We start from the raw sequence: 27577 nt of genomic DNA on the forward strand, positions 1-27577 counted from the left end.
TTGTCTGTTTTTAGAATATGAATTCCGGCATAAATAATTTTGCAGAACATGAGTTGGGAGACTTTTCAGTAACTATTCAAACTATTGGATACGGTTTAATTTCTGTTGACGTGTGGGGTTTTTTTCTTCTAATTTGACGATCCAGAGACTGTACAAGACTTTCATCCATCGAATAGTTCAAAAAGTGCAACCCACTGCCATGATCAATCAGACCACAAGAATCAATAAGATTATGTCAAGAAACATCTGATCCATCGCAAGAGTGCCAGCACAACACAATGTCTTACCTCCCATGAATCCCATGAAGCCTCCTTCCATGAGGCAGCACAAAATGACAGTGAGATAAATGAGGCCCATAATAAGAGTGCAAGGTACGTCTATCACCATGACAACAGCAAGAAGAGAGCTCTCATAAACCCATTTACAGCTCATAACAGTGTTCAGAGTTTCCTCGACAACATAAAATGAAAGCATTTATTAAATGTGAAGTGATCTAATAGTAGATACAGGAGTAGGAAAAAAATTAATATACAGATTAATATTCACAATGAACAAGCCTATATAGAATCTTTAAACTGATTACTGCATGAAATTGTGAAATTACTACATTAAAACTGAATATACATAAAAAAGAAGGGAAACATGCAGAAATGTCATTCCACAGCAAAACTCAAGAGGCCGACCTTTTGCATGCATCTTAGATGGCAGCATGTGCTGAATTCAAAACTGCATACTAGCATACTGCTCTTACTACTTTTACCATATAGCAGAAATAGTAAGAGTAGTATGCGTTTTTGGAATTCAGCTTGACTGTAAGCCCTGACCTTTACCCTTTGCCATCCTGACCCTTCCTGTCCTCTGACCCACAGCTGGTGGGCTGGAGCAGCGCTGATTGTTTGCCAAGCATCCAGATCTAAATCCAGCAGACTACACGCTACTGGACGATGACAGCGCTGTGCACAGTACAAAACACCAACTTCACTACAGCAGTGGCCATAGTTAGTGGAATCACTGGTTTATATAAAGTAAAGATCGTAATGTTGACAAACTCAAGAGCCAGTGATACTTCAGCTGAATGAGCAGAAAAGAGGTAATAACAGGATGACGACAGTCACTTTCAAGGTGAAAATGAAGGATGAATGTGCTAATTAAGGATGAAGATGATGTATAAATGAAATTGAGATAAAGCTAAGAAGAGACCAGTGAGAGTGACTTATGACCAGTTTGACCTCTGACCTGTGGCTGGGTTGAAATGTTAATATCAGGCACCACTGCATCTTCAAGCAGGTTAGTGATGTCGTCCTGTTTCACCTCCTGAGATGAAGCCGGCCTGGGCGGACGCGAGACCGGCGGTACTTCTCTGGACTGCCACACCAACACACATGCAGATACACACAATGACACACAGCATACTCCGGGTTAAAACACCAAAGCAGAACTGCTTACGGTTAGGTTTTTGATAACATGCAATTTACCTAGTTATCTACAAACCACAGACTCTGTTGTAAGGCATTGTTGTCATTGTCAACTAAAACTACTAAAATTCATTATCATTTATAGACCAGTTCAGTGTTTGCAAACAGTGATGATGTTTTTTTGTGGGCGGAGCTTATCTGGTTGCAGAAAATGACGAGTTTCAAGTAGCAGTCTATGGAGCCATGGAATAAAAGGATAAAAAAAGGTAAATTTGAGTATGTATTACAACATTCTGACTTTATTCTCGCAATTCCGAGATTAAATCTCACAATTCTAATTCTAAAAAACTCGTCATTCTCTCTTTTCCCCTCGGCTCTGGCTTATTTCTCCTAAGAATTGGCAAACTCACTATTGTTGAGTTAAATCGAGTTATAAAGCATGAACTAGGAGATATAAACTTGCATTTGCGGAAAAAAAAACGTCAGAATTGTGAGATTAAATAAATGTTATGTAAAATGTTAATAGTAATAGGTTTAAATATTGTCATGCTGTAACTGTAGGGCTATTACAATGCGTCCCCTACAAACAGCAGCATATGTAAATATTATGTAGACATACTGTTTAAATCAAATTTATGCTTTAAACGTAGTAATTATAGCAGCTTCATCCATAGTCATTTGCATTCCAATTCTGTGTTCAAAAGACACTTTTTTTTCTGTTATTCCATGAATTTTTCCTGTTTCCCTCCACTTGTTACTGCTGTTTTTCTGCCACCACTATGCACGCGCAGCTGAAAGTGACTTAACTGTGACGTCTACTACGAATTGGTCTATAGCATAAAACACAATATAATAAAATGCAATAAAATATAAATATTAGATAAAAACTTAAAAAAGAATCACAAAATTCCTTGAACTTAAGCTAAAATTAAAATGCAACCTAAAATTCTAGAATAAATTGTTAAATATTAATAAATACTATAACAGTATATAAAAATGAATAATAAATAAAAATAAAAATGAATAGCTGAAATAAAATAACAAATATAAAATGAAAAACTTAAACTTCAAAAACAAAACAAAAAACTTTTTATAAATGTCTTTGAAAATAAGATTAAATATGTTTGAGCTGTGTTACTAAATCTAAAACAGAATTAAAACATAAATTAAATAAAACTATTAAAAAGAGTAAAAATTACAAAATTACAATCCCAAAACTTAAACTAAAATTAAAAAAAAAATGTAATTATATTAATAAATACGATAATAGTATATAAATAATACTAGAACACTGTTGTATGGTTAATTATAAATACTGGTCTAACCCTAAAAAATTAAATTAAATTAAATTAACAAACAAATAAATACATTTAAACATTTTATCCTATCAGGGGATCCATCAAATATGTGACCCTGGACCACAAAACCAGTCATAAGGGTCCATTTTTTTATTTATCTATTTTTATTTTTGTCATCTGAAAGCTGAATAAATAAGCTTTCCATTAGGACAATATTTGGCCGAGATACAAAAAAATAAAAATAAAAATAAAAATATTGAACAAAATCGCCTTTAAAGTTGTTTAAATTAAGTTCTTAGCAATGCATATTACTAATCAAAAATTAAGTTTTAATATATTTACGGTAGGAAATTTACAAAATATCTTCATGGAACATAATCTTTACTGATCTTAATATCCTAATGATTTTTGGTATAAAAGAAAAATCTGTAATTTTTATCCATACAATGTATTGTTGGCTATTGCTACAAATATACCCGTGCTACTTATGACTGGTATAAAATCTTTTCTAAACCCCATTGCAATGTATTATAAACATATAAAAAAGGTTTTGGTTTTTGGATTCTTTAGTGTCATACATAGTGTAACACATAAACAAAACGCAAATACACAGACACAACATAGAGCACATAAAGACATCTGCTTTCTCACAGTACCTTTGCTGGTGATTTAGGGGCGTCTGACGCAGACTCTGAGAGGTTGTGATTGGCTGCTTCTTCACTGCATGAAAAACACACAATGGTAAATAAATACTACACTTGGCATTGCACAGTCATGAGTGTCCTGACTGAAATCGATCACTAGGTGGCAGCAGAGAACAGCGTTAATATTGCAGGCAGAGTGGTTTAAATCAGTAACATGCACAATTACTGCATTTCAAAGACATTCCAGACATGCAGTTATATTTTTCTTGTCAGCATGTACATATGATCCCATGCAAGCAGTAATTTTCCACAGCAACCAAGTGTTAGTGCATCTTTTATAATTCTTTTTTTATACAGAGGAAAAAAGAGAACTGAAACATTTTTCTGCCATGTAAAAAAAAAAAAAAAAAGTAAAACAACAAAAAATTTTGAATGTGAATCTGAATTTCTGAAGTGATTAAATATATGATATTACATGTGACAAGGGAGCATGCTGTAAATAACCTTGCTGCAGTGCATCTTTAATGCAATAAAAGTTGCATAATCAAACACATAAAACACTGGAGCTGTTACCTCTTCCCAGTGCTTGCTGTCGTGACACCTTTTCTGTGGGTTGTTTGGGGGAGGGTTGGTTTAATTTACAAGAAAAACAAGAACTCACACATCTGTGTGCTAAACTACAGGAAACCAGAAGTGTCTATACAGCAGTGGCGATTTCTTTAAGACTGCAAGGGAAGCTCAGCTTCCCCTATAATGTCACAAAATTAATGGTCAAATTATGTACTATTGTATTAACATTTTATTGACTAAAAATGCGTTAGAAAACGTTCATCTCAAAGACGAGTTCGTTCAGAATCAGTTAGATATAGCAGGTCGGCTGACTTGATTTTCTTCTCATACATTCCCGTAGCGTCACAGTGCATTTCCCCGTTGAAGCCCAGCGTCCATTGACTTCAATGCGGCTGCTTTGAACGTTTTTTTTCAGTGCTTTGAAACTAGACGGTCATTGGATAAACGCTGCGATTATGTCCCGCCCACGGACGCTCAGCGTCTCTGGGGTTGAATGAGGAGCAAATGAGGAGTGGGCTGGCCTGGACTCCGAGCTTCTGCGTGATGATTGGAGGGTCTGTCGAAAGATTGCATCTCCTTTTGACTGACAGCGATTTTGTACTATAAGGAATCGCTGAAGCTATTCGCGCTCAGTCCCATCGCGGATTTCTCAAGTTCAGTCGAAATAAAAACTGCTGCAACCTATTTCTTTATATTTGCTTGGCGAAATTGCTTGATTTTCATCATACATTTCACACAATTATACACCACATTCCTTGTTTCACTTTTACAGAGTTTAATATTTTTTTAGATCGTTCATTCATTCATTCATGTTAATATTTAATGTAGTAATCAATATATATATATAGATTACTACATTAAATATTAACATGGAGGATGACTATAAATTAATATAATATATATATGTATATATATATATATATATAGTAATCTTGAAAAATTTTAACATAACATAATGAAACCTTATATTTCTATTAAAATACTTTCTAAATAAATAAAAATAAATCTCCATAATAACCTTATTTAAATTGCAAAATATTTATACTATATAGTAGCATCTGACTAAAAGAAAAAATACATCATATTTTGCATAATAAAACTAGAGCTTTTTTTTTTACGATTGTTTGCATTGTGACTTACTTATGACAATAAAGCACATTCTTGTGAATAAATGAATAGACAATTTTATGATGTAGGCCGAAAATGAGCTTCCCCCTATTTGACAGACCAGTAGCCGCCACTGCTATACAGACAGGAAATATCCCAAAATAAAAGCACTCACTTGGCTAGACGCTGCTCATCCAGTTTGGTCATAATATCACTCAGATTCTGGTTCAGCTGTGTGCGAGAGAGTGCAACAAACTGGTAACTCACTGGTAACTCACAACACTGGTAACTCACAACAATCATTTCATTTATCTCTTGTTATTAAGACTCTTATTACTGGCTCACTTTGCCCATGTCCCTGTGAAATTTTTCCTCCAGGCCGGCAACGCTCTGGAATGTGTTAACATACAAGCCAACACGACTGCAGCGAGAGACAGAAACAAGCCAACATCAGTTCATTTAAAGGAAAAAAAAAACAGATCAAAAAAGGTGTATTCTCAAAATACATCGAAGTTGATGTCAGCTGAGGTCAAAAGTTTACATACACCTTGTACAATCTGCAAAATGTTAATTATTTTACCAAAATAAGAGGGATCACACAAAATGTGTTATTTTTTATTTAGTAATGACCTGAATAAGATATTTCACATAAAAGACATTTACATATACTACATACAATAATAGTTGAATTTATAAAAATGACCCCGGTCAAAAGTTTACATACGCTTGAGTCTTAATACTGTGTTGTTGATAGTTGTTCATTGTCCCTTGTTTGTCCTGAACAGTTCAACTGTCCACTGTTCTTCAGAAAAATTCCTTCAGGTCCCACAAATTCTTTGGTTTTTTCAGCATTTTTGTGCATTTGAAGCCTTTCCAACATTCTGATTTTGAGATCCAACTTCTGACAGTGAGGACAACTGAGGGACTCATATGCAACTATTACAGAAGGTTCAAACACTCACTGATGCTTCAGAAGGAAAAACAATGCATTAAGAGCCAGGGGGTGAAAACTTTTGGAATTTGAAGATCAGGGTAAATTTAACTTGTTTTGTCTTCTGGGAAACAAGTATCTTCTGTAGATTCTGAAGGGCAGTACTAAATGAAAAAAATATATATTTAGGCAAAATAAGAAAAATGTACACATCTCCATTCTGTTCAAAAGTTTTCACCCCTTGCACTTAATGCATCGTTTTTCCTTCTGGAGCATCAGTGAGTGTTTGAACCTTCCGTAACAGCTGCATAATGAGTCCCGCAGTTGTCCTCAGTGTGAAAAGATGGATCTCAAAATCATACAGTCATTGTTGGAAAGGGTTCAAATACACAAAACTGCTAAAAAAAAAAAATCAAAGAATTTGTGGGACCTAAAGGATTTTTCTGAAGAACAGCAGGCAGTTTAACTGTTCAGGACAAACAAGAGACTCATGAACAACTATCACTAAACAAAAAAAAACACAGCTGTGGATCATTCAGATAACAACACAGTATTAAGAATTAAGCGTAAGTGAACTTTTGAACCTGTTCACTTTTATAAATTCAACTATTATTTTCTCTTGTAGACTATATGTAAACGTCTTTTATGTAAAATGTCTTATTCAGGTCAGTACTAAATAAAAATCACATTGGTAAAATAATTAACATTAAGGTGTATGTAAACTTTTGACCTCAACTGTATATTCTCTTATTTACTTGTCATGTTATTCAAATCATGCTGCTGTTTTTGTTCCGTGGAACACAAAACTTTGCACAGTTTTTCATATAAAGACCATTATGATCTTTCAAGCTCATAAAAGGACAAATAACAACATAAAAGTATCATAAAAATAGGACTCATGCTATATTGCAAGTCTTAAGCCATACTAGTCAGCTGTTTAGAGTTGATACTTTAAAAAAAAAATGACAGTAAAGACTTTTATAATATCAAAAAAACTTTCTATTCATAAAAGAATTCTGAAAAAATGTATAATGGTTTCCATTAGGATTTCACTAGTAACTAAAGGATCATGTGACTCTGACGTAATGGCTGATGAAAATACAGCCTAAAATAAACATTTTTAAATACACTAAAACAGAAAAACGTTCATTCAAATTGTAATAATTTTTCAAATTATTACTGTTTTTGCTGTATTTTGATCAAATAAAAGCAGCTTTGTGTGAGGAACTGAAATTTAAGACTAAAATGCAAGTCTTCCTCTCTGTCATAGCTATTGTATGGCTTTAATGTTGTATTTTTGTCCTTTTTGGAGCTTGTCAGATGTGGAAAAGAACTGTTTGAAAATACTACGTTTAGAACAATGTGATGGTTATTCATTTTTAGGCGAACTATTTCTTTAAGAAGACAGAAGACAAACGAAGAGATCATGGCAGGATGAATAGCTGGTTATTACCTGTTCCACAGGGTGGGAAGTTCCTCCTGAAGCTCATAATTGATCTCCTCAAAAACCTTCTGAGCTCTACCCAACTCTTCCTCGGCCTAAACACACACAAACAAACCAACACATGATCATTAGGTTAAAGACACTATAATTTATAAAAATATATATACAAAAAATTACACATTCAACTCTGCATGAATAGACCCTGTGATCTGATTCCTTTTTGCTGGAATCTGCAAAAGGCATTTCAAACAAACAGAACATTTACTCACCGCATGCCATTTCAAACTGTATTAATTTATTTTGTATTACACAAAACAAGCAACTCTGAAGAATGTTTCACTGCATTTCTCCATATAATGAAAACATACAGTTAGCAGGAGCTATCAAGCTCCAAAGCAGGCGAGTAGGTGGGTGGAGTTATGCAGATTAGGGGAGGGTTTACAGGTTGAGTGACAGATGAGTCACCTGGTTTCTTGAGAGGTTAGTTTGAGCGATTTGATGTGCTGTGATTATTCCCTGAGCCCAGCCGGGAGCAGCCTTCTCCACCAGAGCCAGAGGCTAGACATGCAGCAAAGAGAGAAAGACACATCCAGCGACAAACACACTCAAGTGCTGTTGTTAGCTCAGGCAGATCTCATCAGGCAAGATAAATGCTTGTGCAAAAGCACACATACACTCACTCAGGCATATAAACTGACTGAAATAGATGAATTACTCATTGTTATAGCAACAAGTTGGTTAGTTAATAAGTTTTAAGGACAAAAAGCAGGACAGTACAGTATTAGCATACATTAATAAGGTGGAATGAGCATCCGGTACCTTGGCAATTTTGGCTTCGTCCTTTTTCTTGCCTTTCTGTATAGAGGCAAAGTGATGTCTGGCACTGTCAAAATCTACCAGCTTCCTTTCGCGCTTAGCTATGCGAGCCTGCAGAGGGAGTCAGAGAGTCATAAGACTGTCTAACACAGCCGTTACTAACTAGATGAGTAAAGTTTGTCTTGAAAAAGCCTAGGTAGAACGTTTGATGAAGTTTTAACAGCTTTACATTTGAAGGCTTAAAAAAAAAAGAATGTACAATAGAAAAACATACAGACAGACTTACAGATAGATAGATAAATATGCATAGATAATGGATATTGCTATGCAGTTGCTAGGGTGTTCCACTGCAGTTGCTAGGTGGTTGCAAGGGCAACACTAGGTGCTAAGGTAATTGGGGTGGTAAATAAAAAAATTGGGGCGTAACTAAAAAAAAGTTAAAATGCAGCTAAAAACAGTTCATTTAGCAATAACAGCTAAAACCCAGCTAAAACCAGCTGATGTAGGAAAAATAACAGTTAAAAACCAGCTGAATTAGCCAAAAAAGTTTTAAAACCATCTAAAGCAATCTTCCTGAGCAAAAGCCAGTTAGCATACCAGATAAATAACAGCTATAAACCCAGCTAAAACAGCTCAGTTAGCAAAAACAGCTGAAAACCAGCTAAAATCAGCTGATGTACATTACAGTTAACAATCAGCCAAAACCAGCTGAATCAGTTGAAAAAAAAAAAAAAACTGAAAACCAGCTAAATCCAGGAAAACCCAGTTGAAAACCATTTGAATTAGTAATTTAGTAAAGTAACAGCTAAAAACTCAGCTAAAAATAGCTAATTTTGCAAAAACAGTTAAAAAACAGCTAAAACCATCTAAACCCAGCTTCTTTAGCAAAAACCAGTTAAAAACCAGCTAAAAAAGAACAGCTAAAAAACGCTAAAAAGTTAACAATCAGCAAAAACCAGATAATTCTGTAAAAAAAAAACAGCTGAAAACCAGCTAAATCCAGCTAAAACCTGATTAAGCAAAAAAAAAAAAAACACTTAAAGATCCAGGTAAACCCAGCCGATTTAGGAAAAAACAGTTGGAAAAGAAAAAAAAAAAATACAGCTGATTTTGTAATATGACAGCTAAAAAGGGCTCATTTAGCAAATAAAATCAGATTCAGTAAAAAACTGCTGAAAACCAGCTGATTTAGCAAAGAAAAAACACCTAAAGACAAGCTAAACTCAGCTAATTTAGGAAAAACCAGTTGAATTAACAAAAACTGTTTAAAACCAACTGTTTTAGTAACATAACAGCTAAAAAACCAGCTAAAACCATCTAAACCCAGCTTCTTTAGCAAAAACCAGTTAAAAAGCAGCTAAAAAAGAACAGCTAAAAAACGCTAAAAAGTTAACGATCAGCAAAAACCAGCTAATTCAGTAAAAAAACTGCTGAAAACCAGCTGTTTTAGTAACATAACAGCTAAAAATCCAGCTAAAACCATCTAAACTTCTTTAGCAAAAACCAGCTAAAACAGCTCATTTAGGAAAATAAAGAGTTAACAATCAGCCAAAACCAGTTCATTTAGTAAAAAACAGAAAAAAACAGCTAAAACAAGCCAATTTAGCAAAAAATTACAAAAACAAAAACAAAAAAAAAGCTAAAGACCAGCTAAAAACAGCTAATTTAGCAAAAACAGCTTAAAACTAGTTGATGTAGCCAAAAAACAGTTAAAACCAGGAAGTTAATTACCATATAGCACTGCACAACCATTACTGTACGGTGCTTGGCAGTGGTCAAAAGACGTTCACAAAACCACTTTTCAATTGATCCCTTCTTGTAAACTCAGGGATGTGTATTCACACGGCAATAAAACTACCACACGACCTTGGTGTTTGTCAAAAAACAGTAGGTAATTCAGCTGGGAACTTTTACACGGGTGGAAAAACACAGAAATTCTGAATTCGGACAGCAATAAAATCACTAACTAGCTCCTGTAAATGTTGGAATGCTTACATGTACCTCTTATTAAAGCAAAAACAAACCTTTATGTCTGGAAACTGAGCCAAATATGTGTCCATAGAAATAAGGGCATCGTCCACAAGCTTCTGGTGGAAATCTTGCCACAGGAGGTCAGTGTCCTTTAAAACAAACATGATCAGACACGAACAGCAAGGCACATTTTTTCACGCTGTCTCTCTCTCACGCACTGACAAACCACGGATGACAAGTCTAAATATGTGTACGAACTATTCTAAAACAGTTCACAGCAGTAGCACTACTTTAGCATCACTTAAACTAGCTCTAGACTAGACCTGTGGTCTGGAGATGTTATCGGTCATGTTACCTCCAGATTATTATCCATTTCTTTCTCTATCATCTCCTTTACTCACAGACAGATGGGTGAGTGGAAGGAAGCAAAGAAATGAAGAAAACAGAATCAATTTGCAAAGATCAAAACATGAGCGCGGACAGCGGTAATCCTTCACTTGCGTACAGACTTACAGAAACAGTTCATCCAAAAATGAAAATATGCTGACAATTTACTCACACTCAGACCATCCAAGATGTAGATGAGTTTGTTTCTTTATCAGAACAGATTTGGAGAAATTTAGCATTACATCACTTGCTCACCAATGGATCCTCTGCAGTGAATGAGTGCCTGCAGAATGCAGCTGATAAAAACATCACAGTAATTCCCAATTTTGTTTGGACTCTCATTCTGTAGAAAGGAACTCTCTAAAAACTGATGGGTTAAATACAACCCAGTGGTGGTTAAAATATGGACAAACCCAGCGACTGGGTAGCTTTATTTATCTCAGCTAGTGTTTTTCGGGGCCGGTGCCATTATCGATTATTACAGATCAAGTAGGCCGATAACTGATATTCTGAACCAATATATGTCTGGTGTAAAAATTAAAATTAATGTCAAAATTAAGAATAACACAGGCTCTGGCAACAACGTTTTTTAAATGCTTTTAAATAGTATTATCAGCAAATCGGTTTTGAAAATGACAGATACCAATAACCATAAAAATGCTTAATATCGTCACCGATAATCGGTCAACCCCTAAACTCAACTACTGTTGAAAAATGACTATATGGCTGGCTTTAAATGAAACCAAAATAGGTTGTAAATAAAAAATCAGACACATAACTACTAGAGGCATTAGCAATAATGAAAAGGTGAACATTTATTAATAATCAATTTTAAAAAATGTTTATTTTTTCATTATTATTTATTCAACTTCTTAATAAATGTTCATTTATTGAACACATTAATAAATGTTAATTTCCAACTTATTTTGGGTTTATTTTAAGTAAAAAATATAGTGATAGTATAGTTAAGGTTGGATTAAACATTTAACCCAACAGCTGGGTCAAAACAACCCAGTCGTTGGGTTTGTTTATATTTCACCCAGCACTGGGTTGTTTTTAACCCAGCATTTTTTAGAGTGCATCTACATCTTAGATGGCCTGAGGGTGAGTAAATGTTTTGCAAATTTTCATTTTTGGGATTTAGAATTGAAACACACACCTCTGTTTGAGGTCAGTAAGATTTTTAAAAATGTTTTCAAAGAAATCTCTTCTGTTCACCTTACAATTGAGGTCAAAAGTTTACATACAACTTGCAGAATCTGCAAAATGTTAATTATTTTACCAAAATGACAGGGGTCATACAAAATGCGTATTATTTTTTTATTTAGTACCGACCTGAATAAGATATTTCACATAAGAGCCAGGGGTGTAAACTTTTGATCAGAATGTGTGCATTTTTTTATTTTGCCTAAATATAGTATTTTTTTTCATCTAATACTGCCCTTCAGAAGCTACAGAAGATACTTACATGTTTCCCAGAAGACAAAACAAGTTAAATTTACCCTGATCTTCAAATTCCAAAAGTTTTCACCCCCCGACTCTTAATGCATCATTTTTCCTTCTGAAGCATCAGTGAGTGTTTGAACCTTCTGTAATAGTTGCAAATGAGGATTTTTCTGAGGAACAGCAGGCAGTTTAACTGTTCAGGACAAACAAGTCACTCATGAACAACTATCACTAAACATAAACACACAGCTGTGGATCATTCCGGTAACAACACAGTATTAAGAATCAAGCGTATAAAAACTTTTGAACGGGGTCATTTTTAAAAATTCAACTAGTATTTTCTCTTGCAGACTATATGCAAATGGCTTTTAAGTAAAATACCTTAATCAGGTCTGTACTAAATAAACAATAACATGCATTTTGTATGATCCCTCTTATTTTGGTAAAATAATTAACATTTTGCAGATTCTGCAAGGTGTATGTAAACTTTTGACCTCAACTGTATCTAATCAAAAATACATTAAAAACAATGATATTGTGAAATACTATAACATTTTAAAATAAATATATTCTATCTGAATATGTTTTAAAATTTACTTTGTCCTGTAGTGATAAAGCTGAATTTTCAGCACCATAATTTTAGTCTTCAGTTTCACAAGATACTTCAGAAGTCATTCAAATATGCTGATTTGCTGCTTAAGAAACATTAATTTGTTATTTTCAGCACTGCAAACAATTACATGTGCTTAATACATTTGTGGGAATGTACTGAATATGAATTTGTGGGCCCTTTTTCAGGAGGCAAATGTGAGAATCAAGAGACTTAGGGAGAAACAACTGACATATTAAAGAGATTTTTCTTTCCTTTGAGATTTTTCACATCGAAATCACTAATGTCACACAATCTAGACAGAGTGTTGTGCTCTGCCAGTGACATGCTTACACACCTCTGCGAGGGAGTCCACTTCCTCTTTGCCAAACCACTCTGGGTCGTACATTTCTGCCAGACAGTCATGCAGACGCTTCGAACACTCATGCATGGCTGCGGAAACAAAAAATTAGACGGGCATTGACACAGATGACGGCAAACACTTGATCACTCAACTCAACACACATGCATACTTTTTCTCTTTGTGTCTTTCAGAGAAGTGAGAAGTGTTGTGGGCACATATGAGGAAGCTGAGGGGAAGATGCTGTACATTAGAGTAGCACACTTAGAGTCTACTATAAAAGGACTTTCTGCTTACTTTGCATTTCGTTAATGTACTACCAACCACCGGTGATTAAGGTGGTAGTTAAATCCAAAAATTAAAATGATGCTGTGATGATTTGGAATATCATACGCAGGCTGATTTTATGATGCTTTTTGTCATTTTTTGAGCATGATGGATCTAGTCTCCAATTTAATGTCAATTTTACAAAGTACATTTTGTTAAACTTTCATGTTCCAAGGAACAAAAAAATCCTAAAGTTTAAACATGAGGGTGAGTAAATGATGACTAAATGTAATTTTTAGGCCAACTATCCCTTTAAGAGGAAGCCAGCATGGCCAGACCTGAAACCGCTTTCCACATGTTTACAACCTAGAAAGAATTTGTGACTCCCTTATCTGTGTTACACATGGAGGCAGGTAGAGCTACAGATGCAGAACAGAGTATGTTCAGTCACAATCATCTGTTTTGCTTTGACAGAACCTCATGTATTTTGTCTAAGAGAAGGCTGTATTTAAATACAAAGAAGCATGATAGATTTATTGCACATTTGGTTCTACAGTACTTTTGCCTTATGACCATATGGAACAGATTTTTTTTATGTTTTTAGACTTGATTGTGTTTGTTTTTTTTTCTTTAAAATTTACTAGGCTAGCTTTCAGCTGCCTCTAAATGATATCATATGCCATTACAAAGGCGTTAAAAGCATAGTTCACCCCAAAAAAGAAAATTCTATCACCATTTATGCACCATCAAGCTGTTTAAAAATGACTTTCTTTCCTCTATGGAACATAAAAAAATCTATTTTGAAGAATGTCCACACAATGAAAGTCAATAGTCAATAAAACTCTTCAGAATGTCTTCTTTTGGTTTCCACAGAAGGATGAAAGTCATACAGGTTTGGAACAACATAAGTGTAAGTAAATGATCTCCGGCATTAAAATATATATGCAGACACACAATTAGAGTCTTACTTTTCACTGCCGCCAAATATGCCTTAAAGTCCTTCTGCAATTTGGTGCCATCAGCCTGTGGATAGAGATCAGAGAGAAGAAACCATCACTAGATATTTAAGAACTATGAAACGGGTCAAATGTCAAGGCAAGCAGTATATTAAGGAGGGAGGTCAGTGAGGGTCAGTGACTGGTCTTACCAGCTGCTTGTTGAATTTGGCCACTTCCTCCTCAAATGCTGTGTCTTTCGTTTCATCCGCCTTTCCTAACTTCTGCAATACCTATCAGAGAGCAACACAAAACAGCCGACACCATATGTAAGCGAACATACAAACACATACACATACATTACTTAACTTCTGCATTACAGGTTTGCAGACCAAACGTTGTGTTTGTGGGGACCAAGGCGAGAATTTGAAAATATCACAACCTAAAACCATCAATTGTAACATCAATTGAACAGTGTTTTTTCATCGTAAGCGAAAGTCCTAAAAAAATCACATTGGAACAAGGGCGTTTTTTTCGAGGAGGCAAAGGAGGCAATGCCTCCTCAAAAACTGGACATAATGACATGACATAAAAAAGGTGTATAAATCACTTGGTTTTCTAAAGAAACACTCGTCAACAGCAACACCAGCAAAGTAAAGTTACAGCAGGGGGCCGTGTCTCTCTCGCCCACCCTTAGCCCACTGAGTTATAACAGAACCCCTAAAGCATACCTTGACTTTGTTAGGGGGTAACTGAGAATGAATGAGAGAAAGTCGCATGCCTTCATTGCAATATGATTGGATATGACTGGTTATGATTGGCTGTGATTGGTTAATGCGATAAATCCCATCTCTTGTGATCATGCACGTTCCGCGTTCGCGAATCTGAATGAACATGATGGCATTAATTGGAATACTAATAAAATAGTAAGCAATACCATCACTTTGTCTCGTCAAAATCAAACTTAAAATGTCCTAAAACATGATCTGTGAGGGTTTTTTTTAGTAAGCAATCAGCTTGTTAAAATAACCTGGTTGGCTGGGTTTAGTTGGTTGTCCAGCCTGGTCACAGCTGATTATAGCTGGTCAGACTGGTTTTAGAGGGGTTTTGACTGGTTTTGGGTTTTTTGGGTCACCATACTTGGCCACACATCACGTCCTTTCCTTTTCCTTTTCTTGACCAATTCTTTAGCTGGTCAGGCTGGGAGACAAGGTGGCCAACCAGCTAAAACCAGCTTAGCCAGGCTGGGAGACCAACTAAAAACCAACTAAAACCAACAACTTCCAGCTTAAACCTGCTAAGACCAGCCAACCAGCTTAGGCTGGTTTTAGCTGTTTTTTTTTCTCTGTGTCTGTGACTAGTGTTTACAGAACTCTGATCATCCGAAAAATAAGTTTATTATTAAAAAAAATAGCTGAACATCAGTTATAATAAAAGTTATAATATAATAAAATATATAATTGTTTAAATAAAATATATTGTTCAAATTGTTACTGCCTTCAGTTGTTATTTTGGAATAAATATAAAATGCTTAAAAACACTGACTGATGAGTTTTTTTACTAGGTTTTAATAAATAGAAATCTATTCATTACATCTTTAATGTAAAAATATAAAAGTGTAAATGAGGAACTACAGTTGAGGTCAAAAGTTTACATACACCTTGGAGAATCTGCAAAAATGTTCATTATTTTACCAAAATAAGAGGGAACATACAAAATGCAGGTTATTTTTTATTTAGTACTGACCTGAATAAGATATTTCACATAAAAGATGTTTACATATAGTCCACAAGAGAAAATTAAGTGAAACCTCTTGAACCTGAAACTACCGGCTGCTCGTAAGAGAAATCTTTCAGGTCCCACAAATTCTTCGTTTTTTCAGCATTTTTGTATATTTGAACCCTTTCCAGCAATGACTGTATGATTTTGAGATCCATCTTTTCACACTGAGGACAACTGAGGGACTCATATGCAACGCTTCAGAAGAAAAAACAATGCATTAAGAGCTAGGGGTGTAAACTTTTGAACACAATGAAGATGTGTACATTTTTCTTATTTTGCTTAAATATCATATAATATCATATATTATTTAGTACTGCCCTTCAAAAGCTAAAGAAGATATTTACATCTTGCCCAGGAGACAAAATAAGTTAAATTTACCCTGATCCTCAAATGTAAAAAGTTTTCACCCCCTGGCTCTTGATGCATCATGTTTCCTTCTGGAGCATCAGTGAGCGCTTGAACCTTCAGTCCCTCAGTTGTCCTCAGTGTCAAAAGATGTATCTCAAAATCATACAGTCATTATTGGCTTCAAATATTATTCAAATATTAAGAACCAAGCATATGTAAACTTTTGAACAGGGTCATTTTTTTAAATGTAACTATTATTTTCTCTTGTGGAGTCTGTTTAAACTTCTTTTAAGTGAAATATCTTATTCAGGTCAGCACTAAATAAAATATAACATGCATTTTGTATGATTCGTCTTATTTTGGAAAAATAATTAACATTTTATACATTCTGCAAGGTGTATGAAAACTTTTGACCTCAACTGTATCTTTGAACTTATCACGCTGTACCAGGTTAGAATTGTGAGAAAACCATAAACAGCCTACAGTCAACACGTCCTAAACAGATGCGAAGTGACAAAACAACAAGCAAAGAAAGCTATCTGTACCACATTTCTCTGAATATCTATCAAGCTAATGAACTCACTTGTGATTATTAATAGTAATAATACATCTAATTATTTGTTATTATTATTATTATTCATTGGTGTCAAGTTTAACCACATCCTATAATTGTGATAAAACCATCGGCACGACATGCTTTAATAACTGACATAGACTTTTTGATTGATTCATTTGACTCACAAATTTTTAATGCATTTTTCATATTAAACAAATGAAAAATGCAGTGTATGTGTGTCTAAAAAGGTGGCAAGAAACAGGGTCTTAAATCCCTAGCCACCACAAATGGTGCTTTCAGTATCGGTTCCATGTTCCTCTTCCCCATGAAGAACGCTGACATACAGTAACTGTTCATAAAAAATGAAACTTACTCAAGGAGGGTTACAATGAGTTCCCGTGTCGTTTACTGAACTTTATCGCCACGCGCACGTACAAACACCTGCCAAACGTTCAAAGCACAGTGTCCTTTTATTTTGTTTCCATTATACAAGACAACTATTTCGTAGCACATTTAATTATGCACATTTCCTTTAGTTCAGATCGTCCTACTTCCTGTCCAACATGTATGAGGTAGTGCTTGAATCCGGTTCTATTTATTTAGAGGTCATTTCCTTTTCCTTCTGCTCCCCCATATCAACTCATGGCAGCATATTAAACATGCCATGCCATTTGTGACTCAAAGAGATCGTCTCCGTCAGCCTGACACGGGCAGGAGAATAGCACATCCTGTGACGTCACTTCATAAGTCAATAGAATTTGAAACAAATTTTATTTACTACATAGAAAGATACAGTAAGTTCCAGAGAAATCCTGGTCTAGTAGAGCAAAGGAATTCAATAAAGCTCGAGGGGGAAATCACATGGCTGGCTTTCTCTTGGCCTATATTAATAAAGGCCGTGTCAGCTGTGCTCTTCTTGAAGAATGTATGAATGTGTATTACTGCACAGGGAGTGTTTGAAAGCTGATCCTGAATGCATTGCAGCAGGACCCCTCCCTCAGCCCCCTGACATCCTAAAATACAGTGGCCTGGATCTGTGTCATGATGACCTGTGCTCCCTGTGCAGTAGAGCAGATCAGGGATGAAGACATTCTCTCTGACTCAGAGGTCTTCCAGGAACACTGGATATGACTGTACTGTTAGTGGTTGAACGACATGGATTTTTCAATGGCTGACGAGATATCTAGACAGCAGGTTGTTGAAGAACGATATGATTTAAAAAAAATACAGAATTTGTAAGAGAAAACATTTATTACACCCACTACTTACTTAAAGGAGAAGTTCATTACCAGAACAAAAATGTACAGATAATTTACTTACCCCCTTGTCATCCAAGATGTTCGTGCAAATAAGAAATTATGCTTCTCGAGGAAATAAATTCAGGAATTATCTCCATTTAATGGACTTCAATGGTGCCCCAAAGTTTGAACTTCCAAAATGTAGTTTAAATGCAGCTTCAAAGGGCTCTAAACAATCCGAGCCGAGGAAGAAGGGTCTTATCTAGCAAAATGATAGGCCATTTTTGAAACAAATTGACAATTTATATACTTTTTAAGCTCAAACGCCCGTGTTGCCTAAATCTACGTGAACTCTGTTTTTTTCCGGATCAATCTGGGTCAATACAGTTAGGGTATGTTAAAAAACTCCCATCTCGTTTTCTTCCCCAACTTCAAAATCATCCTACATCGCTGCAGAAGTACTGACCAGTGTTTACAAAGTCAACATGCAAAGATGATCAAACGGCCTTTACAAAAAAATGGTAAAACAGCAATGTAGGATGATTTTGATGCACCATTTGATTTTGGGGCACCATTGAAGTCCACTATATGGAGAAAATTCCTGAAATGTTTTCCTCAAGAAACATAATTTCTTATTGACTGACGAAAGAAAGGCATGAACATCTTGAATGACAAGGGGGTGAGTAAATTATCTGTAAATTTTTGTTCTGAAAGTGGACTTTTCCTTTAAATGATCTGAAATAGAGCAATATCCACTAGTATGACTGTCGGTAAATTATGGACTGAGTTAATACTTTTGTTTATCAGTCAAGCAGGCATGGTTACTGGTCAATTAAAAAAAAAGATTATTCAATTAATCAGGATGGCTAGTATTTTAGTTATTTCTCTGTATCTATTTGTCTTTAAAGTTAATACAGTGAATACAGTAAAGTGAATACACTTTTTAAAAATTTGCGTTTGGTAAGATTTTTTTTGTTTGTTTTTGTTTTTGAATGTTTTGCATACTCTTTATTTGATCAAAAATAAATTAGAACAATAATATTGTGAAATATTATTACAATGTAAAATATTCTATATTAATACATTCTGAAATAGACAATAATTTCTGCAATAAATGTATGCAATATAATATTCATGCAAAGCTGAATTTTCAGCATCATTACTCCAGTCTTCAGTCTCATTGTATTTTTTAGAAATCATTCTTATATACTGATTTGCTGCTCAAAAAACATTTCTTACTTATATCACTGGTGAAAACATTTGTGCTCCTTAATATTTTTGTGGAAACCATTTTTAATCTTTTGTAACAAATGTCTTTGATGTTACTGTTTTAATCAATTAAATGCAACCTTAACAAATAAAAATATTAATTTCAAACTAGTGTAGAGTTCACCATACTCATATTTTTTTAATCAGGGTTTTTTCCTAAATCAAAACACCAGTGGTGATTATAATAGATACTTTGCATCTAACTATACATAAAATAAACTCTCTTTATATATGTTGTGTTGTGTGCAACTATACCTGAATGCAGCATTGATGGGAAGATTGCATCATTCTGCTGACTTTATTGTTAAATTTGTGCAACTAAATGAACTCATTTATTAGTTTAAGAGAAGCAAGAAGATATATTTTTAATATCCAACTTTCTTGAACATGTCCACATGTGCATTCTTTGATTCATATTGCAGACAAAGACAAATTATATGTTTTTCATTCATTTGTCATTTAATAGACACACAATGAATGAATTGTCACAAGAACAAACTGTATTAGTTTACCCAAAAATGAAAATTCTGTCATTAATTACTCACTCTCATGTTGTTCCAAACACGTAAGACCTTCGTTTATCGTTGGAACACAAATTAAGATATTTTTGATGAAATGTGAGAGCTTTGTGACCCTGCATAGACAGCAACACAACTACCAACTGCGTCGAAGACTGACACAGCAGAAAAGAAATTGTTGAATAGTATTGTTGAATATATTTCACGTTTTCCTTTGTCTTTGGAGTGTTACAAGCTGTTTGTGCATATACAGGATCTTTAAAGTTGCAAAGATTAAAGTCTCAAACCCAAAGAGATATTCTTTATAAAAGTTAAGACTCAGCCACGCCTTCCTAAAACGGCTCATTCAAACACGCCCCCACATCTAAGTCATGGTGTGGGAAGATTTGCATAATACCGGCCAAATGTATACGCAAAAAAGGCGCACCTTTTATTCTCACTGTAGTATTGTTGCAGCCACCATGCTGTGAAGATGCTGCGTGTTTCGTTGCGAAATCTAAAGTACTTTGTTTGGCCTTCCAAATGAGTACACAACTAGAAATCAGTGCTTAAATTATATTTACAACACTGTTCCAGAACAGTACAACACAAATATTCAAGTGGAGGATTGTTTCCTGAACCTGGAAGTGTAGCTACAGCTGTGCACACTATAAAGTGGGGCAATTTTAACTTTGCAAGGACAGGCTCGCACTTCTGACTCAGAGCCTGTAAGTACGTTTTCATATTTTTCATATTTTCATATTTAGAATTTGTTACTGGCTATTCAAACGTGAGTTTTAAGCAGTGTAGAGTAGTGGTTGTTTGTCATTTTTACAATCACAAATACAAACATGGTGTTACGTTTACACGGTGCGACAAGATGCAACGCAACGCATAAAAAGACTGTATGAGTCAATATAATCAGTAATTATGTCCTCACTGGATGCAACAAATGCATCAATTATAATGGGTTTTACTGTTTTATTTACTTGTCGTGCCGGGACACGGCAACACAACATGGTCAAAATGATCAGCGTTGTGCTGATGTGACCCTCAGGGTGACATAAGCCATTCACTTTACTTTTCTGGTGTTGCATGAATGCGATTGGCTAGCATCTGCGCTAGGGTATTTGCATAAGGTGATCTGATTGGCTGACGCCTACGTTGGCACTTGAAAAGTTTAAACTTTTTCAACTTGGCGCGATGTAACGGATCCACAATACAGTTTGGCAACGCGTGTGGTCACCCATTCAAAGTAAATGAGAAGCTTTAGCGTTGACGCCCTGTGTGAATGGGGCATAAGGGGTGTAACATTTCGGTCACACGTTTGAGACACTCGGCAAATCACAGCACACTGAATAGCTGGCTAATCAGAGCACACCGCGCTTTTCAGAACGATGAGCTTTGTAAAAATCAACTCGTTTCAGAAAGGCAGGGCAGAGAGAAGCAACAATAATGTACAGTATGTTAAAAATAATGTGTTTTTGAACCTCAAACCACGTAAACACATTGCATTACACCAAATAATAATGACACAATGACCACAGTGATGGGCTCTTTAGGAAGTTCTATTTCGGGAGCGCTTCGTAAATTCATAACCATAAACAAAGGCATTTCCTATGAAAAAAAATTCAAAAATATCCTGACTTTCTCAACTTTTGTGCAGTTACACTTCTGCTCTAGCTTCTGTACACTTTTAATTTACTATCGAAACTAACTATTAGAGTACTGCTAATTTTATCATCCTTTATGTTTCCTCATTCGAAAGCCTCTTGCATAAAATGTTTGCTTCCTATCTGTGAAACTGTGGCTATAAAAGGCTAACATAGTGCACAAGTCATATGAACTACTTTTTTGTCCTTTTTAGAGTCCCTGGACATTGTATGCTTCAACTGTATATGAGCATCAGGAACATTTTTCAAGTTGTCTCCTTTTGTGTTTCACGATAATAAGGTTTCATTTATGAGAAAACTATTTCTGAATCAGCTCTGATCAGACCAACGCTGAACATTTGTCCAGCAGCTGAGAGATTCCTCAGTGTGTGAGTGAAACATTGAGAGCAACTGAGAGGAATGTTTACACAAATTGATCTATATTAGTTATCCATATTAATACACCTACATGATCTGATAATATACAAACACAAATTGATTTGACAAACACAAATTCCTTTTGGATTTTTAGGATCAAATAAGAACATTCTCTCATGCCTTCAAAGGTTTTGTCAGACTGAGCTGTATTTCTGGGACAAATCGGTCTAAAGTAAACACACACCCACACTTCTGCTGTCTCATAGGCGTGGCAAGCGGATGGGCTTAATTAGTGTGTCCGTGGAGCTTTAACCAACAGGTTAAAGGAGCTTACATTGAGAGAGATTTAGCAGTAGCCTAATGTGCGTGTGCAAATTTATGACCGCATTCTCCTAAGTATAAGCCAAATGTCACTTCATCTGTATTTTATAAAGGCCTCTGGTCTTTACTTCTGCTCGATGTGTGCTGGTGTTCAGTTACAGCCCCAAAAATACCCCACACCACAGCCGTTGGCATTCACATACACCGCGGTTTGTCGCACAAGGGGTTTCTGGGGATTAGCTCACAGCTACAGCCTGTCTGCTATTCATAGCCCAATCCACACACTGCTCTATAGCTCTATGAGGACCGACAGGTGTGTGGGTGGAGTGCGGAAGAGGGGTGTGGCTCACGCTTGAGCTTTTGATTGACAGGTCGCCTGTCCAATCAGAGCAGAGGTCAGAAGAAGGCTGGGGACGCTTCGTTTGGGTTTCTAATCTGAGAAAAGGAGGTTGTTGTAACTTTGCACCCATCTCTTGTCCTTCAGGGTCATTATGCGACTGGACTGGAATGTTTGTACAGAAAAAAAGAATGAGTGACTTAAGAATAACCTGCTTTGAGGTTTCAAATTAGCGACAAACATCATCTAATGGCAGACAGGTGGATGAGGGAGACGCAAAGAGTGAGAAAAGATACGGGAGAGATGTGGGCCATATGCCACTAAAGGATCATGGTTAACTCTCCTCTATCTGGCTGAGTTTCAGGGGGGAAGAGGAGACCGCGACCTTACCTCAAGGCAATCACACTGATGGCCAGCGGATCATTTAGAAGGAGTGTATGCACACGCACACGGATACACACATACGGATACTTTTAGAGCGAGTCCAGCCTTTCACACTCTAAAGAAGGAGACAGCTGGGGACTTAAGTCACCATGAAGTACACTAAATGTAACTACAACAAGTGCTGATAAATAACATTTAGGCCCATTGTAAACTCTACAGACAAAAGCAATCAGTCCAAAAATGTGCAAGGGATTGTTTGTGCAGAAATTAAAATTCAGGCATAATTTACTTAGAAGGAGATGGAGACATTGGGCAGAATGTTCATGCTGTTCTTTTCCATACAAGCTCCAAATATGACTAAAGCAACATAACAGTAGTCACTATATTCCAAGTCTTTTGAAGCTAGATACTAACTTTTCATAATGAACAGAGCAAAAAGAAAGGAAAAAAAATAGAGGAAAGGAATAAACAATGACAAAATATTCATTTTTGGGTTTTCCTGAAAGTCAGGTCACTCAGATTTACATTACCATTCAAAAGTTTGGGTTAAGTTTTTTTGGGGGGAAGAAATTAAGGACAATCAAAACTGCTCAAAAGTGGCAGTAAAGACATTTTATAAGACAAAAGTTCTTTACAAAACTTAAGCAGCTAACTATTTTCAACATTGCTAAAAATAGGATGTTTTTAAACATCAAATCTGCATATTTTAATGATTTCTGAAGGATCATGTGACTGACTGGAGTAATGATGCTTTGCATCACAGGAAAAAAAAATACATTCTTAAAATACATTCACACAGAAAACAGTTATTTTAAATTGTAATAATATTTCACAATATTACTGTTTTATTCTTTTTTTTTCATCAGAATAAGAAAATTCTGTCAACAACACTTATCATCTTATCAACCCCAAACGGAAGTGTATGTATGCCAGCTACACTACCAGTCAAAAGTTTTTAATCAGTAAGGTTTTTAATGTTTTTTAAAGAAGTCTCTGCTGCTCACCAAGCCTGCATTTTAAGTACAGCAAAACCAGCAAAATGTTTTAATATTTTTACTTTTTAAAATAACTGCTTTCTATTTTAATATATTTTAAAATGAAATTTATTCCTGTGATTTCAAAGTTGAATTTTCAGCATCATTACTCCAGTCACATGATCCTTCAGAAATCATTCTAATATTCTGATTTGCTGCTAAAAATACATTTATTATGTTGAAAACAGCTGAGTAGAATTTTCAGAATTTTCAGCTTTCTTTGGTGAATAGAAAGCATTTATCTGAAATAGAAATCTTTCGCAAAATTATAAATGTCTTTATCATCACTTTTAATTAATTTAAAGCATCCTTGCTAAATAAAAGTATTAATTTCTATAATTTATCAACAAAAAGCTTTTTGTTTCAGACAAATGCTGATCTTTGGATCTCTCTACTCATCAAAGAATCCTGAAAAAATAAATTCAACTGTTTTAAATATGTTTAATAATAAAAATGTTCCTTGAGCAGCAAATCAGGATATTAGAATGATTTCTGAAGGATCATGTGACACTGAAGACTGGAGAAATGATGCTGAAAATTTTGCTTTGATCATAGAAATAAATTACATTTTAAAATATATTCAAATAGAAAACAGTTATTTTAAATTGTAAAAATATTTCAAAATTGTATTGTTTTTGCTGTATTTTGGATTAAATAAATGCAGGCTTGGTGAGCAAAAGAGAATTCTTTAAAAAAAAATAATAATAATAAAAAATAAAAAATCTTACTGTTCAAACTTTTGACTGGTAGTGTACAAATAAGCCTACCTACCTGACCAAAATTTTACCATAATAATATTTAACACAATTTTAAGTAGGTTCACTGCAAATAACGCACCACTGTCTATATTTAAATGACGCCACTATATATTTTGTTAATTCATAACAATAATGAATAACTTCACAATTTATTCATTGTTCAACATAATGTTTCTTAAATGCAACACTTGTTGATGTTGAAAATGATGAGAGACCTCCGATCTACACACAAAGCAACTGAAAATCAGCACTATGAGTCATGTGGGACAGAAGAGACCCTACAGGAAGAGGAACACAAACACAAAAGCAGGCAATGATCCAAAATAACATCTCAACTCTTTGTAAACATCTATATGATTATAGTAATGAGCCTGCGTAGTTTATAAGCACAGGAAACGATAAAACTATCTTTCCTAAAAATCTCCTATCCAAATCGCCCAACCCTCTTAATGTCCACTTTACGAAATAATAAAACTGTGAAACAATATTTAAGATAAAAACGACCAAAAAAATGACCAATATTCTAAAAAACTAAAATGTACTGACTTCTGATGTTTCTTAAGCAGCCCCTGTCAAGTGACCCTACTGATTCTAGATCCAATGCAACTCATTTCAACTTGAAAATGAGATGAAATGAAATGAGCTGAAATGAGCTGAACAGCTGAGACTAGCTGAAGTTATCAAATACTTTGTATAAACCTAGGCTTACATCCTAAAATTACTCAAATTAAAAGCATGCCACTCTTCCACAGTGCAAGGCTCTAAAGTCCAGCTGTGCGCTCTGGAAGGCCGGCGGTCATTTGGAGTATTTAGCGTGCAAATGACACTTCCTGTGTAGGACCTCCTGTCTTCAGTTGTGGGTCTGTCTGTGTTGATACATCACTCAAACCCTGAGACTTAAACTTTGCCACAACATCACCATTTCCAACCTGATCCACATGTTCCTGCAAGCCAGTGGTTCATTTTGCATTGGACATATGTTGGCTTTCTTGTTTGTGAATACGTCTGATCCCAAAACAAGTCACTGTTTTAGGTCCCGATGTATCTTAAAGAGAACATTCTGGCCTTTTCTGTGACTCAAAACATTACAGGAGAGAGCAAAACTGGTTGGGGCATTAGGAAGTTGTCATTAGGGTTCAGTAATTATAAGGTTCAATGACACAAATGTTTGTTTTCTCTAGCAGTGTTTTTTATAAATCCAAACACCTTAAACAAGTGCCAACTGTATAATGAAGGTAGATTATAGACACAACGTCTTTCGTAATAGTGCAAAGAGGGGCAAGTTGTCACGTGTATAATTTAATAATTATCATTTTTACTGTTTACATATTGTGGAGCTTATAACACATTTTTAAAAAACAGACACTGGATGAGACATTGGACTTTTTTTACTTTAAACTTCATATTTTTAAAAAGGCATTCTTTTCAAATCAGTCTTAAAAGCAGCTTTCTAATAAATGATCAATGCCCATAAATGAAGTTTGACCTGTAATTTTAACTGTATTATTATTATTATTATTAGTTTTTATTTATTTATTTTTGTGCAATTTGGTGGAAAGTGGAATTTTGTTATTTATTTTTTAATTTTATTATTATTTTAATTTATTATTAAATAATATTAATATTTATTTGGTATTTTAATTTATTATTACTATTATTATTATTCATTTATTCTTTTTTACAGTCAAAATTAAACCTAAAAAATATTTAGTGGTGACAAATGATTATAAATTATAAAACATTATAAAACATGACAAATAGCCCTCAGTCTCCACTATTTTAAAATATAATATAACATAATGTAATATAATATGATATATAATATAATAATGATTGATTCAATGACAAGAAGTCCCCAAATGTCAAAGAGCTGTGTCAATAACAGCTCTGTTTAACTTCATCTCAAAAAATGACCTCATCAGTATCAAAACATAACTTTAACAGGAACTGCTCTTGGAATGAGAAATAAAACCATCATTTCCAACGAAAGAGAGCATGAAACACATGAGCGAGTCCTGTATGAAAAGTTTCAGAGCGGTTCAGCTGTTGTTTTTATGGTCTCTTTCTACAGCAATCACTGTGTCAGATCATTTGACACTTAGAACACGTATTGAGCCTATTCAGTCGCGGTACAAACTAAATAACAACCGCAACAACAAATACATACATGCACGACAGGAGTAGATGTAAGCTCGCATACCTTCTCTTGTGCTCGGGTTATCCTCTTCTGTACATTACTGGCCAGTTTCCCGGCGTTGACTCCTTTCCCTACCTCTGCCATGCTTGAGCTTCAAGTTTCCAAAGTGAATAAATAAATAAATAAAACCGCTATGAATGAAGTAAATCGCAGAGAGACTGTCAGGAGCTACAGAAGAACAGTAATGTATGGGGAAATACTGTCGGATCAACAGGAGGTCGGTGGGTGAACCCTCTTAAAGAGACAGTACGCCAGTTCAGAGTCCTAAATGTGGACACGCAGAGTTATTATTAGACTAAAACCTTTCCAAACTACGCTATCAGAAAGTTTAAACTTAAAAGCGTCAAATAATTTACGGTCTAACGGGTTCCGTTATTCGCCTCTAGTGACAAGCGACTGGAAAACGAGAAAGAGAGAGAGAGAGAGACAGAGAGAGGGATTATGTTTCCACTCCTTATTATAGACACTCTCTTAAAGGCACAGGTAAACTCAATCACTATTTATATATATATATATATATAAATAGTCTTATTGGACAGTTATAACAGGGGTTTTCAAACTCTTAGGAGTTGCAAGAAAGTGCTGGGGGGTCTTTGGAAAGATTAAGGGGACAAAAATGATTTAAAATTAAATAAAATGAATTAA

General features: G+C 35.0%; 1 protein-coding gene across 9 annotated transcripts in view; it reads right to left on the bottom strand.

Annotated features, from left to right (window-relative positions):
* Positions 1-27338, bottom strand: part of bin1b (bridging integrator 1b) — a 33405-nt gene extending 6067 nt beyond the window's left edge. For 3 of the 9 annotated variants that reach the window (XM_051111996.1, XM_051111994.1, XM_051111990.1), the window contains exons 1-15: positions 26936-27338; positions 14394-14474; positions 14215-14269; positions 12977-13071; positions 10552-10587; positions 10250-10345; positions 8229-8336; positions 7875-7967; positions 7419-7504; positions 5380-5455; positions 5210-5265; positions 3931-3963; positions 3370-3433; positions 1237-1365; positions 288-311 (exon numbers count right to left, since the gene is read on the bottom strand). In XM_051111996.1, the coding sequence (XP_050967953.1) occupies positions 288-311; positions 1237-1365; positions 3370-3433; positions 3931-3963; positions 5210-5265; positions 5380-5455; positions 7419-7504; positions 7875-7967; positions 8229-8336; positions 10250-10345; positions 10552-10587; positions 12977-13071; positions 14215-14269; positions 14394-14474; positions 26936-27016 (1113 nt within the window). In that variant the 5' untranslated portion in view covers positions 27017-27338. The remainder of the gene's footprint in view (positions 1-287; positions 312-1236; positions 1366-3369; positions 3434-3930; positions 3964-5209; positions 5266-5379; positions 5456-7418; positions 7505-7874; positions 7968-8228; positions 8337-10249; positions 10346-10551; positions 10588-12976; positions 13072-14214; positions 14270-14393; positions 14475-26935) is intronic. The other 6 variants (XM_051111992.1, XM_051111993.1, XM_051111991.1 and 3 more) reach the window with 6 other exon arrangements.
* Positions 27339-27577: the final 239 nt, after the last annotated feature.

This window comes from Labeo rohita, chromosome 6 (assembly GCF_022985175.1).
Source record: "Labeo rohita strain BAU-BD-2019 chromosome 6, IGBB_LRoh.1.0, whole genome shotgun sequence".
NCBI lineage: Eukaryota > Metazoa > Chordata > Actinopteri > Cypriniformes > Cyprinidae > Labeo > Labeo rohita.